This window comes from Chelmon rostratus, chromosome 5, assembly GCF_017976325.1.
Source record: "Chelmon rostratus isolate fCheRos1 chromosome 5, fCheRos1.pri, whole genome shotgun sequence".
Taxonomy (NCBI): Eukaryota; Metazoa; Chordata; class Actinopteri; order Chaetodontiformes; family Chaetodontidae; genus Chelmon; species Chelmon rostratus.
In genome coordinates this window covers 26164066-26183811 of record NC_055662.1, presented here as the reverse complement: position 1 = coordinate 26183811, position 19746 = coordinate 26164066, and the positions used below count along the sequence as shown (strand labels likewise).

The 19746-nt window shown below is 42.0% G+C and overlaps 2 protein-coding genes across 2 annotated transcripts; one reads left to right on the top strand and one right to left on the bottom strand.

The window, feature by feature from the left end:
• Window positions 1-1595: 1595 nt before the first annotated feature.
• ido1 (indoleamine 2,3-dioxygenase 1) lies at window positions 1596-9038 on the bottom strand. Its single transcript, XM_041936295.1, has 12 exons — window positions 8911-9038; window positions 7840-7951; window positions 6029-7161; window positions 5392-5487; window positions 5190-5309; window positions 4954-5072; window positions 4840-4854; window positions 4644-4743; window positions 4374-4491; window positions 4244-4295; window positions 3984-4132; window positions 1596-3895 (listed from the first exon to the last, which is right to left on the bottom strand). Exons 3-12 carry the CDS (start codon window positions 6125-6127, stop codon window positions 3498-3500), a joined length of 1266 nt encoding a protein of 421 aa, XP_041792229.1. The 5' UTR covers window positions 6128-7161; window positions 7840-7951; window positions 8911-9038; the 3' UTR covers window positions 1596-3497.
• LOC121606125 (rho-related BTB domain-containing protein 2-like) lies at window positions 8708-19715 on the top strand. Its single transcript, XM_041936294.1, has 10 exons — window positions 8708-9022; window positions 10682-10883; window positions 11059-11162; window positions 11252-11437; window positions 11560-12500; window positions 12602-12720; window positions 13409-13559; window positions 13666-13754; window positions 14695-14800; window positions 15844-19715. Exons 1-10 carry the CDS (start codon window positions 8961-8963, stop codon window positions 16047-16049), a joined length of 2166 nt encoding a protein of 721 aa, XP_041792228.1. The 5' UTR covers window positions 8708-8960; the 3' UTR covers window positions 16050-19715.
• The last annotated feature ends 31 nt before the right edge of the window (window positions 19716-19746 follow it).

Genomic DNA, 19746 nt, shown 5'->3' with positions numbered 1-19746 from the left:
GGATCATCAGCACTGGCAACAACTGTAATTCTACACCTGAAAAAGCAGCCTTTCAAGCTGGCTGTGACAGCTTCTTTTCATTTTTCATGTGGGCACGCCGTTTCAGTCGAGTCACAGGGGAGGAAGCGATAAAGTTACTGTGAGATGACTGCATCAAAAGCCCTTAACCTGCTCTAACAGACCGCACAAGTGATGCAACAAAGAGGTGCTGGGGTTAAAAAAAAAAGATTTGAAAGACCGGGTGGGTGAAAGATGAGATTGATGTCTTGTTTAACGGCGACTAGTAGGCCGGAAAGTGAAGCCTGGAAAGCCACAACACAGAGAATGTCGGCCACGTTTGCTTGTGTTTAGAGGGGCTTCTATGGAAACCGTCCAAATGGAGGTACTATAGAAAGGATGATTCACCGGTCTGGAGGTGATCATGGCATTAGGAGAGTAGTTAGGAACACTATAGGTAGAGAAAGCCTGCCTCTGGGGTGGACTGTCACACATTTCTTTAAATTCTTTTACTCAGACCACTAATTGGATATCCCGTGGGGGTGATGACAGACGATTGTTAGGATATATAGAGCTCAAACTTAACTGAGGGTGTGTCCAAACTGATCAGAAACTGAATCACGATGACGTGTCTGACCTGTGGCTGTGGTTGATAAAGCTGGTGAAGTCCAGATGAGTAGAAAGTGGTCAAACGCCCAGAGTCACCTACTGTACTGCGCAGCCCATAATTCCCAGCTACGCCCGCCATGTGCACGCCAAAGACAATCAATCCCGAGCTGCTGCCGCGGGGTGAGAAAAGGTCCTGGCTTTGCTTGGCTTGAGGTAAGCAGCAGCATCATAAATTCAATTTTGAAATAACAGAATCCAGGATATCCTGTGGTTAACCACCAAGGCAAGATATCCGATTGTCTAACCAACGCCTGTAATCCTGTCGGCTCTGATAGATGGAATATGGATGTTTGAGTCGATTTCATGAAAACAAGAGTGACTCCAGATGCCCTCTGCCCTGAGGAAAATCACTGATTTAGCCTTCTGAGTTGATTCTTTGCTCGGCAAGTTTGTTTTTAGTTGATTACTTTGGCACATTTATGCCAGCATATTAGTATATAATGATAAAAACTGACCCCTTACACAGTTTATTTTGTAATACATATCACAGCATTGTCATTACAACACAAATTATTCTTAAGTGGGTGTGTGCATGGATGTGTGTGCGTGTGTGTCATGTCCCACACTGAAATCAGCCACTGTTGTGACACGAGGTGAAACTTCAGTGGCCGTGCAGGCCCAGCCCCGACAACACAATGAAGACATCCTTAGCGATGACCTGTGTTTACAGCCAGGTTGTCAGGGAGTCCTCCACACTCAGGCAATAAGGAAGAGTATTATTTGCTTTGGCTGTAGAAAAAGGTTCTAATCAGATCTCTGTGACATGTGAACACACTGTCCTCCTCACCACCCATCTCCATCCCTGCGTATTTTCTGTTCACCTTTCGCCTCCTCACCTCAGGTCCTTTTTTTACTGACAGGTTGTGAAACATGTGTGAGTGCACGGTGACTGAAAGCATGAATGACCAAAAGTCCAATGATTGCTCAGTTATACACTTTTAATGCATTTACTGTACATCGATCAGAATACAGTGAGTTAAAACTGTGTAGTGCTTTTGTCTCTCATTTGCTTTTCCTTTGTCGTCCCTGCTACTCCAGTGTAGAAATACTGTTACAAGTCAAAGTTTTGCATTCAAAATTTAAGTACAGAATAAAAGTTCAAGGTTCAAGGTTCAAGGAGTCTTTATTGTCCCCGTGGGGCAAATTACTCTACAGCCAGCAGTAACAAAACAGTCAACAATCACAGGACAACAACATATTGCAAAGTACAGAAGCACTTGCATCAAAATATACTTAAAATACCACAAGTAAAAATAATCATTGCACAAAATGATGATCATCCTCATATTAATGCATTGTAATCATTGATTCATTAATGTTTTCATCACTTTAATGTTGCAGCTAGTAAAAATGGAGCTCATTTTAATGACTCTGTACACCTTAATCAATATTAATATAGCATCATTTATTTGCTAATTATATTCAGTTTTTATCATCTGAATCTGCAAAGTAATTTTTAAAAAAAATAATTTAGTGGGGTAAAATATAGCAGAGTAGTAGCAGAGAATGGAAATACTCAAAGTACAAGTGCCTCAAAACTGTACTTAAGCACAATACTTAAGCGAATGCACTTAGTTACTTTCCACAACTGCCTTCTGCCCTGCATGTGAAAAGAAAGAGGTTGACGGATGAAGTATATTGCTCAGGTTGGAGGGAATTGTCATGTCTAATTGCCACATTGGCCTTCTTATCTGATCTTGCAAGGCTGCTATTGTAATAAAACACCAGAGGAGATGAGCCAGGAAAGGTGAAGATTACACAGTGTGAGCCATTCATGGCACAATCCATCCCTTCATTGCTCTGGGTTTTCCACACTCTCGGTCCAGGAAGTACAGTATAGTGGGGCATGTGAGGGCTGGATGTGGGCTGGAGGAGGACGGCAGGAGTGCTGAGGTAACCACTCTGATAAGTGATGCATCTCTGCACTGCATTGTGCATTGTGCTTCGATATGACAACCCCATTGTGAGGACGCACTGTGGAGTAAAAACGCAACAAAGGCTGATTATTTTGTGAGAGGGAAAGGTCAGGTTCCAGCCTGCCGATGCTTTAGTGTGTCAGGAGGATTTTTGCGAGTGTGGATTTCACACTTCTTCAAATGACTACTATTAATAATGAATAATACATTGTTACATGAGGGCAGTTTTGTTTGTGGTGAGGCTAAATCAGTGGCCTGCATGCCTCTGGTGCTCTCAGTTATTGCTGACTGTTTTAGCTTTTTACGGGCAAACCCTGTGAAACCTTTGGTGTGGATTATAATGCTGCCCTTTAGTGCCCTGCCATGGTTTCATTAAGTATTGCAGTATTTAAGTTTCAAATTTCATTCAAAATTTCATTCTCAAATGAGCATCTTTTGACAGCAGAAAACATCCCTCAGGTTGTATTTTTGCTTTAAAACCAGTTCCAGTAACCTCGGTGGGTGATGAAACTGAAAAATACAACAGCTAAGTGTTCAAGTTGCAGAAGACTAAACCATCTTTGTTATGTCTAAACTATTTGATCTGAATCTCAAATACACTTTCACAAAAAGTGTTTAGTAATGACTTGAGCTGTCTAATGTCCAAATGTCCTGTAGATACGTGGGTCTGGAGCACATATCTGACGAATTTTTTGCATTCCTGTTCAGATTAAAGAAGGAATTAATAATAATAATAACAGAATGAAAGTAATGGTTTGAATTTTGGTTTGGACTGAATGATGGGTATCACTCATGTCTATTCAGCTGAGGTTTGTTTACAGACGCAACAAAGCTACATGTAAGACAAGCGATGGAGGCCTCTCACTCGCATCCTTTGAGAGACATATAAAGTAGAGTGCAGTGTGACAGTCTGCATCAGTTGTGGGGCTTCATTTCTTTGCTTGCCTCAGGCAGTAAGGCATCTTTTGTTTGGTCCCTCACAGTTTTAAGGAAGCTCATGATGCCGGAGCCGCCGGTGCCCCTCTCCTCTAATGCTGCGGGTGCTCTGCTGATCAGCTCCGGCTCTGGTTCCTGACTCTGGTTACGAAGTTGTCGGGCACGGGCGGCGGGTACAGTGATGAAGCGGCTAACAATGTTGATGTGGTAGCTGCGTAATGCCAGCAGCCTTGTAACACAGAGCTGGAAGGCCTGGTTGAGTCGCTCGCTGCTCTGCTGCTGGACGAATCTCTTCAGAGAGGGTTGCAATGAGATGTCCTGGATCAGTTGCTTGTGTGCAGGCAGCATGTAGTCCCTCATGCGGGTTAGAAAGGCACCTACATAAGGGTATCATGTCAATGAGTTCCCTCATTCCTCTCTGGCACATTTGTAATCAATCAAAGGGAGAAAAATAAGCCACCTTACCACTTTTTCCTTCATGTTTGACTCCAAAAAGTTCATCGAAGCAGTGCAGCAGGCTGCTCTGTGCAGCGCTCCCACCTGAATACTCCATGGGTTCTTTCTGGACCCCTTCATATACCAGCCCGTTTGGCATACAGGGGTTGTCTTTCCACCTGTGCATGTATGCATGGACACAAACACACACACAACGATTTCAAAAACATGTTTCACTTCACAAATAAATGACCAATAAGTCAAATAAAAACAAAGAGAGAGTTCTGTACCCAGACAGGTGGATCCTAATGACGCCATAGAAGACGGAAGGCTCCACGTACACTAAAGAGGAATCACATTCATCAAAATCCTTGTTGATAGGGAAATGTGAATACTTTAAAGTTATGTGTGAGTGATTACCATGCATCAGTTTGAGTGCATCTATCATGTCCTGTATAGACTGGCTGATGTCCTCCAGGGCTCTGGTCACAGCCTCAGTGTCACCACTACGGACGCCATTGATCACCGTGGCGATGTTCTGCAACACAGGTCCAGTTACAAAGGCTTTTCTGAAATGTCCACAATTTAATTGATTTTCAGTCAAAAACTAAAATTGAATCAATCCTTGCATTGTTATCGTCACATGTGCATATTTTATGAATTGACTTTTTTTTGTATATATATCTTCACCCTCAGTGCAGGGACTGCTGCCAGCTCCACCAGCAGAGTAACTATAAAGAAACCTCGGACACTGTCTCCACCTGGGAGACTGACGAGCAGCTCCAGGTTCCTGAATGACACAAGTAAATCAATAACCTTTGTGTACATCAGAAAATTATGGTACATTATGTGTAGAGGACCAGAACGCTAGTGAAAATGCACTTACTCCATGTCAAAAGGTCTGCCATAAAGGTGAACATGGAAAAGAAAGAGAACAGATTTATACCTGACACTTGTTTAGGAGGCAACCAAACCACATGCAGGAGAAAGCTGGCCTTACCCCTCTGGATCCTTCTTCCTCCAGTTAGCTAGAGCTGCATCTGCATGGGTGAGGATTGGAGGAAGTCCTAAACGTTGTGACACCTCCCAGAACGGGACAGCCAGGTTACGTGGCAATATCTTAGAGGAAGATTATTGAAGATGGAAAGCCCTTCATATAAACTGAGTAGACTGTAGAGAAACTGACATCAGGGAAAAGTCAGTATAACATAAATTAAAACTGAATGACAGAGATACCTCGACTGTGTTATTCTCTCCCTCCTGCCAGGTGTAGCCCATGGTCATCATGCTGAGGACCAGGTGGGCCAGCCGTAACTCCCGGTGTTTCTGCAGAAACTGGCTGCTCAGCAGCGGCATCTGGACAGAGAGAGTGTCAACACTGAACCATGGCTCCATAAACACAGTGAATTGTCTTTGGCAGTTTATTGTCCACGCTGACCTTGTTAATATGGGAGCGCAACTCATGAGACTGCACAAGTTCTGGGACTCGCAGGGCAATATCCATCCATGGCTGGTAGTAAGGTGGAAGCTCTTCCTTTGAAAGCAAAGTAGAAGCAGCGTGTGCATCATTAAAAAATGTTGATCATCATGGCAAATGGAAATTAAACAGCTCATCTGTGCACTACAGATATGAAGGTGCGACATGATGGAACAGTCTGAGACCTGTTCATTTTTACTTTGAAGAGCTGTTACCTCGTTTTTATTTCATTGTTGTATGTTGCTACATGCACAGTAACCTTGGACTTGGCAGAGCGTTTAAACAAAATGTGTAAAAACACACAACTGTAGGAATAAAGTTCATTGCACAAACCAAACAGGAACAAAGCCATATTTTAGCTTCCCGCAATCAATTGGTCTCAATCAATACCACTGGTTACAAGTTCAGTTTTATAACTGCTAAACTATGAGTACATTTTTCACATGTACTGCACATGTAAGACTTCACTTCACTTGAATTCATGTTTATAATACATTTCAAAGACTGAGGATTCCTGAAAACCAGATAATTCATTCGGACTGCCAGTGGTACAGTATGTATAAGGTAAAATGTAAAATGTAAAAAGCGTTCCACCCACCAGAGGATCGGGGAGGATGAAGCCGAGCTCCTCAGAGACATGGTAAGCGTCCAGAGAGAAAAGAGATTTGGATTCTGATCCTGATTCAGCGGCAGCCATTGTGAATATGACAGAAGCCCAGCGATGATTCTCTGACTATCTGAGCGGTCGGTCAAGAGACCCCAGAGTGTCTGGACTCCGGCACAGAGTTCACTTTAAAGCTGTTGTCAACAACGATTGCTTACACAACATCTATCAGTCACTTTCGGCTATTGTGCAATTCCAAGAAAAGTGTCGCAAATCAGTACCTACATGCTTCACTTTGTGAATCATTAAGTTCTCCAGGGTCTCAACAGTTATAAAGTCTCTTATTTCACCACTTTTTCAGTTTATCAGGCAGTTATGAATGTGTAAAATGCTGAATTTATAAATAATGGCACTCAATCAATGTTAAACTGCTTTTGCAGAGGTGAAAAGCAGTAACAGTAATGCAGGCAACACAAGTCAGTGAAAAGTGGCTGAAAGACCAAAACGTTAAAAAATAACTTGAATCCTAAGAGCAAGTAAAAGAGAAATATCAAAGGTTATCCCTACCTACAAAACCAGTCTTACTCCATGTCCTCCCCTGTCCACATACTGACACCAAAAACAGGGCTTCACTTATGCCTTCTTTTTACTTCACTTTTTATCTGCGTGATTCACTGACAACACAAAGCTACATGTATGTTTTCATATCATCATATAATATTTGTTGCAGTTCAGTGCATTACCTCAGTTTCTGTAGATTTTTATTTTGGGAAATGTTCCAGCCTCTGCTCTGTCTGTTAATGTTGTGGCTCAGTATTACCGAGGATTACAGAAAGTAAGACTGTCAGCCTCACCTGGTGGAGCAGACTGAACATTGCAGGTGTTACAGTAAAACAGGCTGTACACAAAAGTGAAGAGGGGAATCAGCATAACTCAATGCCAAAAGTGCATTTTACTGTGTGTGCTCACTTAGGCAATTAATTCAATCAAATAGGAATGTAAAAGGATGTAAATCTACAGGATGATGCTTGTGTTAAGTTGAGATATTTCTTTCAAAGTAGCTTTGGCGCTGATGCTTCCTCAAAGTTGGGAGTCTGAAGGTCAACTTTAATATGATCCTCTTGGTCCTGGAACAAAGTTAAGATTACAAACACTGGATCGTGAATGCCGTCATTCAGAGTGACGCAGTGACAGAAGTAAAAGATAAACCAGCTTTTGAGAATGTGGTATGGTGCACATTTAAACTATAATCTAAACTGCATTGTCTGAGGCTGTGAGGACAGAGTTACTGAGTCGAACTAGACTGGAAATAATCTCTCTTTAACAAAAAACTCCTTATTTATTTACCGACCAAACATGACAATCGGCCTTGGGTTATCACAGCACTAACTACATTGTTTTAAAGTGGGAAACAGCAACTGCACTGATCTCAGTAACCTGCTCAGTAATTGTAAAGTGGCATCGACAGAATTATTTTCAGGTTTGCTAAACATATTTTTAGTATTGAGAGTCACAGGTCCGCCTGAATTACCATGTTGGTCTTACATATGGACTAAAAAGGCTGCGTTATTAACCAGAACAGTGGTATGAGATCATGGTCATAAGCAAGAAACAAGGTTTAATCTTAAAAAAGAGGCTGTTACTGCCTTCTGATACTGTGATTTGCTGAGGAAAAGGATCCGGTTATGAATGTTGTAAATTTCATGGAAGATATTTGAATCTATAGATAAAATGCTGCAGTAGATAAAATGCTTCAATGAGCATCACAACCTGGAACATGGAGCTTAAAAGGCTCAGGCATTTACCAGATAGGCAGGGTCTGACAGAGAGGTGCTATGGGTTGCATGAGGAGCAGTAAAGGATTGATTATCTCTGGCGCTTGAGATAAGATATCTTGGCTGCAAATTTTCACCAGTCCTGCAAAAAAAGAGCAACAAAAACTCAAAACTTTACAATTAAAAATAAACTTGTCCATATAATTTCAGATTTATTTTTGGAATACTTTCCTGCAGACGCAGTCAGTCAGTCTGTTGAATGGCAGCTAAAGTGCTTGACTGATACTGACACATCAGAGGATCATATGCGCAGTCATAATGCAGTTTAAAAGAGCCAAAGGAGTTAATTTAGTACCAGGGAACAGTAGATCATTTATATAAAGCTCCACAGCTATGATGACTCATGCCTTTTTTCCTTTTTAACGGGCTCTTGAATGATACAATGATACATGGATCCAAACAAACAGCTCTGTTATTTGTGTGCCAGCCATCTCCTTGTTTACTGAATTTGTGTCATGCATCTACCATACCTGCAACCATACTGTGTACATGTATAGTATATAAGCCATACACTGTATACATACACACATGCACAAATCAGTCACTGCTAGATGAGTCCCTCCTGTCCTAAAGTGAAGTAGACCCAACCAGAAGTCTGTAGTGTGTAACACTGTGCACGCTTTATTTAACCCAGCCAGTATTTTATCACGCTCACAACATAAACATAGTGTGAACTGTGCAAAGTGCAATCCAGGTCCTTTTAAAGGAGAGGTTAAAAACATGTGCTGGTCTGGAGGCCAGTCTATCTGAGCTGCTAAGGAGCTGTGGAATGAGATTTGTGCGACTTTAAAGTGGATCAGTGTTTTGTAATGAATGGCTTTTTTTTTTTTTCCTCGTCGGTGCGCCTGCCTATTATTAGCTACGGAGGCCTTACAGTAAGTGGAGGTGGTTCCATGACGGGCAGAGCTGCAGCTCTGCAGCGCACCGACAGACTCCAGGTCAGCGTTCGCATTTTTGGCAAAGCGATCGGACTTAACGTCGTGATCCAGCGGACCTCTCCCGACACATCTGCGCTCTGTTTCAAAGCCTCGGTCACCTTACCTCGAAGATGAAGTTAAACGCGAGCCGCCGTCAGGTGCAAGCCGCATCCGATGGAGCCCTGCTTTTTGTCTCGTCCGTCGACCAACTCCATGCAGCGCTTCCTTATGTTGCGGTAAAGGCATCTTTCATGCAGTGATATAAAAACTGGTTTTAATCTTAAAATCGCGGTTGTTGGAACGCGGAGCGAGGAAAGCGGGTTGGAGAGTCGGTGGCGGGGTGTTACATAACGTGTAATGCAGCAGAGCCTCATGACTAGTGTCTCGGTGGTGGAGGGACTGTTCGGTCCTTCGGTAGGATATACACAATTTATCATCTTTGTTGTGGATGATGACTGAGGCTGCGAGCTTATTTTCATGGTGATTTGTGTCGGCGGATGGTCTGGTGGCGCAATTTGGCTTCATCACAACATCTGACCATATGAAAAAAAAATGATTAATTAATTCGGGAGTTGCGCAGTGTGGAGTGTAACAGGAAAGGGATATGAATGAGCAATATTAGAGGCGGTGTATCTCTACAGTGTCATGCAGGCCCAGCCTAAGGTCACGCTGTCAGACGTGTTTGTGCATTTGACTTAATGGAGTTGAGACCGAGCCTATAGGGATGCAGATTGTGCAGTCAATGAAAGGCTGATTTCATGAATGACTGCAAACGGCAGGTGACCGCTCGGATAAAAAAAACATCATAGTAGTCCGTACTAGTAATCTGTAGAGCGGCTGCACATCCAAAATCTAACTCTTGCTATAAGAGGTAAATGCTGTTTTCTGATCGCAGCACGTCATCCTCCACTATCAGAAATGTGGTCCAGGTGCAGGTCGCAGCTTAAGTGATGCTGGAGGAAGGGAGGCAGTTATTTCCTTACAGCAGGAATGAGGAGTATCTGACCTCTTTCATGAGACTTTTGCTTTATCTTACAGTCTGAATATGACCCTTAAAAAAGGTTGTGATTCTCAGTGCAGTAACTCTGCCGAGGGGGATAGATGCTGGGGCAAAGCTGGTCCAGTGTCCTGAGGTGGCACATGTTAGGAGTAAAAATGCAGCTGGACTGCACCAGCATGACAGTAGCCTGTTGGCATTTGAATCTGCTGCTGATGTTTTTGCTGATTAAGAAAAGACACATCGGCGTAACAGATTGCCTGATATCGGCTGTGACATGCAGGCTACAGTTCCCTTGGAAACCGGTCGGGCTACCTTATTCATCAGCCACCATTTTCAACAGATAGAAATAGTCTGTTTACCTATTCCCTCCATTTCATTTAATCAGGGGTTATTTGAGGATGTCACATTTCTTGTGCTCATTTTTATGAATTAGGGCTCCGATGATTGATGCTTTAAGATAAGGTTGTTTGGATTGTAATGCAGGAACCATAAATAGAGAAAAGTATTTTAGGCTGGATATGACTATATCAGCCTTAATTAACAAACTAAGCAGTTTAATCTGGAAAAAAATAGTTTTTGTTTAATTGTGGCTATTATTTTGCAGTACTGGGCGTGTTGTAAAGTCTATGGCTCCCTCCCAAAACACCCCCCCTTTTTGCTTGCTTGTCCCTTTAAATTTTGTTCTATATCAGGAACAAGGACAGGGAACTTGTGAATGGGCACGGGGAAGTCACGAGACCATCCATTGATAGCTCTGCAGGCAGAACAAGCAGTGCAGATGAGGAGCAGTCAGTGTCTAATATCCATATTGATCCATGTGCCTGTACTGTTCAGGACAATAGTTCAGGATTTCAGGCGCTGATGCAGCTTTCTGTGCTTCTTCGTGCTTGGACAGGTCCCAGTTGACAGATTCTGATATGGACTATGAGAGGCCAAACGTCGAAACTATCAAGTGTGTGGTGGTGGGAGACAATGCCGTTGGAAAGACCCGCCTTATCTGCGCCCGGGCCTGCAATGCCACACTGACTCAGTACCAATTACTCGCTACACATGTGCCCACAGTCTGGGCTATTGACCAGTACAGGGTGTGCCAGGAGGTGAGTCTGCAAGCTCATGATGTTTTACCTGCATGTTTTTAAAATGTGAATGTGTTTTTGAGGATTTCAATCTAAATCTACGCATGAATAAAACACTAATCACACGAAATGTGCCTCATCAGTGAGTTATAGAAACTGATGGTTGCACATCTGTGAATGTGTCATCTTTTATTAGGTACTAGAGCGCTCCAGAGATGTCGTGGATGACGTCAGTGTGTCCCTTCGCCTTTGGGACACTTTTGGAGACCATCACAAGGACCGGCGTTTTGCATACGGCAGGTGAGATGTTGTAAAATTCAGTGTTAGTCTTCCAGTGCTTGTTCTGATGCTGCCTGAGCTGAGAGAGTTTGTCCTGCGCCTCCCTTCAGGTCTGATGTGGTGGTGCTGTGCTTCTCTATCGCCAACCCCAACTCTCTTTACCATGTGAAGACCATGTGGTACCCTGAGATCAAGCACTTCTGCCCCCGTGCTCCTGTCATCCTGGTGGGCTGTCAGCTGGACCTGCGATATGCAGACCTGGAGGCAGTGAACAGGGCACGGAGGCCTTTGGCTAGGTAGTGGGACTTATGTTTGAACACAAGAATTTTTAACTGAGGGTCAGAGATTGTTTGAGATTTGTTTTGATATACTCTTTCTAGTGCCAGAATTGTCTGTGATGTATTCTCTTGTGTTTCAGACCCATTAAATCCAATGAGATCCTTCCTCCAGAGAGAGGCCGGGAGGTGGCCAAAGAGTTGGGAGTGCCATATTATGAAACCAGTGTTGTTGCTCAATTTGGAGTCAAGGACGTCTTTGATAATGCTATCCGAGCTGCACTCATCTCACGCCGCCACCTGCAGTTTTGGAAATCTCACCTCAGAAATGTGCAGCGGCCTCTCCTTCAGGCGCCCTTCCTGCCACCAAAACCTCCCCCACCTATAATCACTGTGCCTCCTCCCCCAACCACCACAGAGGAGCATCCGGTCGGGCTTCTGGAGGACCCACACTGTGCTGACGTCATCCTGGTCCTGCAGGAGCGGCAGAAAATCTTTGCACACAAGATATACTTAGCGACATCCTCTTCAAAGTTCTACGACCTCTTTATCATGGACACACAAACTGAGGAGACTGAAAGGCCCGCTCGTGGTCCCCTCTCCGGTCGAGAGCTGCTGATGCGTGCTGCTAGCTTTGATGTTTGCGAGAGCAGCGATGACGGAGACAGGGCCAACCTGAGGGCCTGCACTAGCGATGGGACCCTGAAAGACTCCGAGGGCGCCAGACGGGGCAGAATGCTCTCCTCGTGGAGCCGAGCTTTCGTCAGCATCCAGGAGGAGCTGGTGGATGACCCTGTAACATACAGCCCCAGGCCCATGACCGTAGTGCACATGGACCAGTCCATGCAGCTCGGCCCTTTTCGAGCTGTGCTTCGCTACCTGTACACAGGTCAGCTAGACGAGAATGAGAAAGAGCTGATGCACATTGCACACATTGCTGAGCTGCTGGAGGTCTTTGACCTGCGGATGATGGTGGCAAACATACTGAACAATGAAGCCTTCATGAACCAAGAAATCACCAAAGCCTTCCATGTACGGCGCACAAACAGAGTCAAAGAGTGCTTGGCCAAAGGCACCTTTTCTGGTGAGTGGAAATCGTTAATCCATGTTTGTTCATGTGTTCTTCACATAGAGCGGATGCAGGTGGAAGTGAGCTGTTATCAGTGTCTCACCTTTGTGTTGCAGATGTAGTATTCAAGCTAGACGATGGGACGATCATGGCCCACAAGCCTTTACTCATCTCTAGTTGTGACTGGATGGCAGCTATGTTTGGTGGGCCTTTTGTGGAGAGCTGCACCAAAGAGGTAAGTTAACCTGCATCAGTGGCTGTAAAATCAAACCAGCAGAGCTCAAGTTCAGACCTGAGTCAGCACTGGGTAAAGCATTTATTCTAAGTTGTTCATATTTTCAGTGGCATTCTCATTGCCAGTCGATTAAAGCGAAACCATTTAAAATTTAATTACTTTATAATAATATATTATTTTAATTATAATATAATTAAAGTACAATAGCGCAGCAAAAGATCAATAGGTGTACTGACCCAGGCTGAGCACCAATAAACTATGTCGTCTGTGCACAAAATATAATTTAATCAGAGAATTTCAAGTCGTTTCTATTGTAATTACACAAGCTTCTGTGGTCCAAACGTACTGTAGTCATGTGAGCTCAACTACTTTGTTTTTCTATTGTAGCAGAAAATAATACTACAAAGATGATGATGAATAAATACATCTGCAGGTAGTTTGAGATTTTACTTTCACTTCAAACGATGGAAAATCATTCGGCCCTTCAAAGCTATTTTTAGATGTGCAGACCAAACCAAAGCAGAACTGACAAGTAAAGAAATATTGTTATTTCCATTACATCATATGAATACAGAAATGAAAATTTCCTCTTGCTTTAGGTCTTGCTAGTAAATCCAAAACAAGAATAAAGTCAGCAAAGTGCTTAGGCCCCGAAGTCATGACTGTGTCACGTGTTCCTGTTTGTAAGGTGCTGTTTCCCAACACAACTCGCAGCTGTATGAGGGCTGTGCTAGAATATCTGTATACGGGGCGGTTTTGTTCCCGGCCTGACCTGGATGCAATGGAGCTTATTGTGCTTGCCAATCGTCTTTGCCTCCCCCACCTGGTTGCACTTACAGGTATTACATTTGGCACATTTATTAAACCACAGGATTGTATTACATAAACGGTTGTGCATGATTCCAAGTTAATTTCTGTGGTCACTTGCTTCTGTGTTCCTTTCAGAGCTCTACACAGTGACAGTATTGACAGAGGCAGCGATGATGGGGGCTGACATTGATGGAGATGTGCTGGTGTACTTGGATATGGCCCAGGTAGGTTGACCTGACAGTCATCACTTAACAGGGACGGCACTTAAAGCTTTTATATAATGCTTTGGCAAATTGGATTTTTATTAATGAGGGCATTTCTCAGGGAAAACCGCTCTGCAGGCTGAAATAATCTTTACACCTAGTAGGTGGAGCCAGAGAAACAGTTTCTCAGAGTGCAAGTCAGCTGTTTGGCAAAATGAAAGGCATCTTCGGGGCAGTGGGCATTTAGGACATGGGAGTGTCAGCGTGCAGGCTCAGCACTTAAGTTCATCTCATCATTCAGGCTCAGATGTGCTTCTGCTTCAGCTGTATTTTTGCTTCGGCTCAAGTTCATCAGCGTCATATGCGAAGATGGATCACATGTTCATGTTGTGGCAGTTTGATTAACTACTGCTTGCTTCAGTAATATGCACCACTAAAGGGCAAAATGGAAATATAAATTGAAGTGGAAGGGGTGTTTCATGCAATTCTTACCTAATCTTGAGGCCCAGTCTTATAGAGGAGACGCATGTTAGGAGCAACCTGAGGGTTAATACAGCCCTGGTCATATGTCACTTCTTTGTCGAGCTCAAGTATACTCTATCACCTTCAGCTGCACTTCCTCAGTTGCTATTCCAATGCTAGCATGCTAAAATTAGCCTGTTAATTCTATATGATAATGTTAGTGTTAAGCTTTAAGTATAATTGAGGACAGCTGATGAGCAACAACTTAACTCTCAAACTCTCAGAAAATACATATAAAGCAAAAGCCAGGCCGAGCAGAGCAGATGTAAACATGACGATAAACCTGCTGCACTGCTGTCACATATGAATAAAAGACCATGTTTCATTCATGTATTAATGACCATGGCTTTTTAGTTTAGATTTAGCTTAAATAATGACAACAACGACAATGCTTGTCATGTGCAAAAACGCTATAGCATTATGGCTTTTATGTTGACAGTTCCACGGTGCCCAGCAGCTCACTGGCTGGTGTCTTCACCACATCTGCACCAACTACAACAGTGTTTGCCGCAAGTTTCCCCGAGACATGAAGGCCAAGTCTACAGGTAACACACGTCTGATCTGGTGGCAGTTGTTTTGTGTTTGTGTGACCATTTGGATCATGACAGCATCAAATGAAGATGTTTAATGGGCTTTAAGGAAAATTGGCCAATTTAAATAAAATCTGTGAAAGCAGACTAAGCTCAGTGGACCTAGCCCACGTCAGTAAGAGTTCTATTAAGTTTTTAGCACTTCAGAAGCAAAATAGTTATTCAGTATATAGTCAAGAACACCTAAAAATGAATCATCATTGCCCACACTGTACTGGTTTGATCAATAATCCACAAAGACGATTGTATCATCTGGTTTTTACATTGCACTGTTATCTAAAATTGTCCATCACTGTACTATGTAGCCAGTTTATAGTGCTGCAAACTCAGTAATTACAGTAAGCCAATACAAAAGCTTCTTAACTCAGTTTTTCCTAGTAAAGTAAACTGGATAACATTTTTTGCTTTAACATATCATTATGAAATAATGTTGATTGTACAGTGTAATAGCTGTAGAATAATGACACACATCAGCATTTAAATCGGTTTCCTGTAAGCCTCGATTTCAGTGTGCAGCTCTGTCTGGTGCGATCTCCTGGGAAATGAAGGCTGACTGGTGACCCAGTCAGGCTGGCACCATTTCCATCTGCTTTCATGTCTCCATTATAGACTAAATGAATGAATGAACTCACACTGTTCTCCTAATGTTTTCTACTACGCCCTACTCCTCCATCCCAACGCCAAGCCCTGCTGTATTCAAACTATGTTATTACTCCATATAAAATTGTGACAATTTCACTTTACCTCTGCAATACTGTATGTCATGTGTTGTTGGTTATTGCTATTTGCTTATTTTTGCCAACTATAATACCACTTGGAAATGTAAGGGGAGAAAGTGGAAAAGTTGTTTGTTTCCACTTTTTTCTCAACAGTTTATGCAGTATATAAGATTTACTCTGTATTGCTAGCACAATTGTCATTGTGAAAAAAATGTGCAAATGGAGAAAATAATCCAACGTAGCATTTTGCAATTCCTAAAACAGTTTATTCTGATGCAGAGAACCAAGAGTACTTTGAAAAACATCGCTGGCCACCTGTGTGGTACCTGAAAGAGGACGACCACTACCAAAGAGCACGCAAAGAGCGCGACAAGGAGGACTACCTGTACCAGCGACGGCAATGTAAACGCAAGTGGCTCTTCTGGAACCTTCCTTCCTCCCCTAACTCAAACTCTCCCTCTTCTGGCTCGTCCGCTGTCATCTGATCAAGTGGTAAGGCCAGGTCCACTCTGGAGTGAAGAACATCAGTGTGGATGCGAGTTGTAAAAGATACAATTAGAAGATAAGCACTGCTGGCTTGGTACGCCCCAATTATTCAGGCACACAGTTTCTCCTCCGGTTTGTTTGCCTCTGCAGTCGAACGGCGCGCCTCCAGGTTTGCAAGGTCAGCTCAATCTGGCAGATAAAATAATGAGTTTTGTTCCTTAGATTTTTAGCTTGGTGTACTCAAACCTCAGTGATAAGAACCTCACTGACAAATGGCACAGTGTAACTGGCGCAAATAACAACTCATATTGATTGTTATATGTTCCACTTAGTTTTACATTTTAAAAATAGAACTCTGCTGGCACAGAATTTTCCACATATGATCATAATTATCATCAATTAACCTGAACTGATAACCAAGTGCTGCTTATCAGCTGCAACAACCAGCAATTCAACACAGAACTTCTCAGTCTCAGAGATATAACACTTTGCCCTTAAGTGTTTGTACAATCTACCAAACTATGTGTACAGTATGATCTCATCAACAGGATGTAACAGTGATATAGCCTGCCAGGAATCAGTTACTGAAGACATTCACGCTAACCATGCTGATTTTGATCGTTCACGCAAAGCTAAAAATACCGGAAAGTTCCACTTCTGTTTGTTTTTGTTCAGTCATTCTATTTATGAATGTTTGTGTGCGGCTTGCACAGTTAAAAGTGATGTGAGTCCGGCCACACTCAGCAATTTACGTATTGTGATCATGTGATTTGTGGCCTCTTGTCACAAAAGGGCTTTAGTTTACACGAATGCATTCAGTGTCCTGAGACACAAGAGATCCCAAATCAAGGAAAATAAATATATTTTCTGTAAAAATGCCAGCAAAAACAAACCAGATCAATATTATTTCCAATGTGTTGCTAGATGAGGCTTGTTAGCACACTTTCCCTGAAAAATTCCTTCAGGTTTGCATTGAATGGTTCCATCAGCTTGATCACTGTCCAACAACACATGATGCATCTCAGAGCCAACAGCAACATTTCCAGAGCTGAAGTGACTACATGTACATTAGCATCCCTCTCTGATGGTGTGTTTGATGCAGCTGTCACCGGTGGGGATTGGCCTTTAGAAATGTATCTTAGTTGATCAGAGGATGCCCCCTGACTGTCTGCAGTTGGCTGTGTAAGACTTGTACATGCAGGAGGCTTCCTCGTGCCTGGTTGAAGTCATCCATACTCTTCTACACACCTTGAGCACTTTCCGGACTCTCCTCCACAGAGACATACACAAGAACCTCCAGCTGCAGCATCCTGGTAAATGGTACTAAAGACAGTGTGGTGTCACGAGACGCTGCAGCAAATGTAAAGAAAGGAACTGGGGTGGATACAAGACCATGATGTTTAAAGAAACATTGTGAAGAGGTTTAGATCAAATCATTTCTCTTGATTTGTGTTGCATACCTCACAGTATATGTTCAAGATTGTCATCTACTGTTGTACTTGATTGTAGGTTGGACTTATAAGCATGGTGCTCAGTGAAGATGGGTAGTATTGTAAATTGTACAGATTATCAGATGAACTGCAAGTAACTTGCATCACTCTAATGTGCAGTTACCTAATATTGTGCACTGCAGGCAGTGAGCAGAATCATACAGTATTACTGAGTAATACATATACTGAATATAGACTTGACTTATCTGACTTGCATTTAGTTACTGTGCAGCTACAAACTGTTGTTGAAAATAACTGAATACTCATTGTGCTGACCTCCAGTTACATCTACTATATACTGTAGTATAAATGCAAATTACAGGCAGTTCAAATGAACCGTGGACTAATATTAGAATAGGATTAAAGTGCAAAGTAGACACATGTTTATATAAATGACATTAAAGACTGCATCCAAAAAAACACGCCATTGTTATCAAAAAAAGTAAATTCTGATTGCAGCATTTGCTTTTGCAGCATATGTTAAAGAACGGCTTGCTTTAATCCTGCATATGATTGGTTCTACTTTTCCATACGGTTTTTGACGAGGCAGATATTTAGAGCCCCACAAAGTGGTCAATTCAGTGACAAAACCAATGTCTTGCTTGCATTAACTCATGACTTAATAACTACACTGCATGAACAGGGCTCGCTGAAATAGATGAAGTTCATTCATTGTCATTTAAAGTGTAAGATATAGATTAGTAGTGGTACTGGTGCTCTAAGCAGTAGCTTTAAATTGTTCTCAATTACATTACCCTTTGTCTGTTACTAAGTAAACATAAGAACTGTCATTTTGAATATCTTAATTGATCAAATATTTTGGTACACGTGGTCAGACATTAGACCGAAGGATGGGCTTTCAGGAGTATTTGCTCTTTTAGAGTCATCTTTATCCTAATTCTGAATGTTTGAATTTATTAGATCTGAATAATAAATAAATATGTCCAGTTTTCACCCAAAATGCAGTTTATTATAATAGTTTAACAGCAGGAGGGTCAGTATTGTTCTATTTTGCCTTGGTGGTGTGATTGATAAATTTCATACACGTGCATTTCATTGCTCAGTACATTTCATTTATCAATGAATCTTCTGCTGATGTTTTGCATCAACAACACCTCATGCCTTAATGTACAGTGTAGTGTATGGTATCGAATGTAAAGTAGTTTTACTGTGGTTACTTGTTTGTTTGCTATATGTTCAGTTACCATGGTGCTCTCTAGGTTGTGTGTTTGTTCGTAAATGTACATAATCCATCACTTGGATGTAAAGCAGTCGACTTATGATTCGGGGAGTTCGGTGTGTGTTTTATGTTCTTTTAAAGCCGTAAACACAAAACTAATTAAGACTATGAAGGCCACACTAGACTAACATAATGACAAACCATCAATTCGTGACATTAACCATGAAATGAATGCAGGGATTTCAAATTTGTCTCATTATTTTAAAGTTGCTTTATGCTGATGAGCTCCAATTTTGGAGTCTGCATAATAAAAAAAAATGCTGAAACATTGCAGCCATTGGAAATTGTATTGTAACTCTAACATGTAAATAGTAATTGTGTGATGACTTGCAATTCAAACTTGGCATAGCAATTGATACAAGCTATTGCATAGTTTAACATAGATAACACTGTTTTTGTACTATGCATACTGAAATGTCTGACTTTGAAACTACAAACTTGCACTGCTTTGTAGCACCAGGTTCAATTCAAACTGCATCAGAGGGTATAGCAACATCATTAGATACTAGACAACATCAGGTTGAAAAAAAAAAAGACAAAAACAAAAAAACAGATTAGATCATAAATTACAAAGAAGTTGTCACTGGGCCCTTTTCCATATGTTTGGGTGCTAATATCACCGCTGCAGAGAAGCACAAACCAAAGGGAGCTTTAGCAGCACCAGGAATATATATGCTGCACAATCACTACTGCATAGTTTAAGAGGCCTTGTTCAGATATGGTTGAAAATTAAATAAAAAAAAACATAATAAATTGAAAGAAAAAAACTTGAATGTTTTCTCAGTGTTCAAAGCCTGGATGACATTTTCCTTAGTCATCGGGTACTTTTGTTCTCAAGAGCTGTTTTTATTGTTTGGGAGCTGTAAATCTGAAATTCTGTAGCATGTGTTCTTGGAAATGTGTAAATAATATTTACTAAATAAAAAAAGGAGTACAGTTTGGGTATGGCGCCAGTCTCAGTTGTGG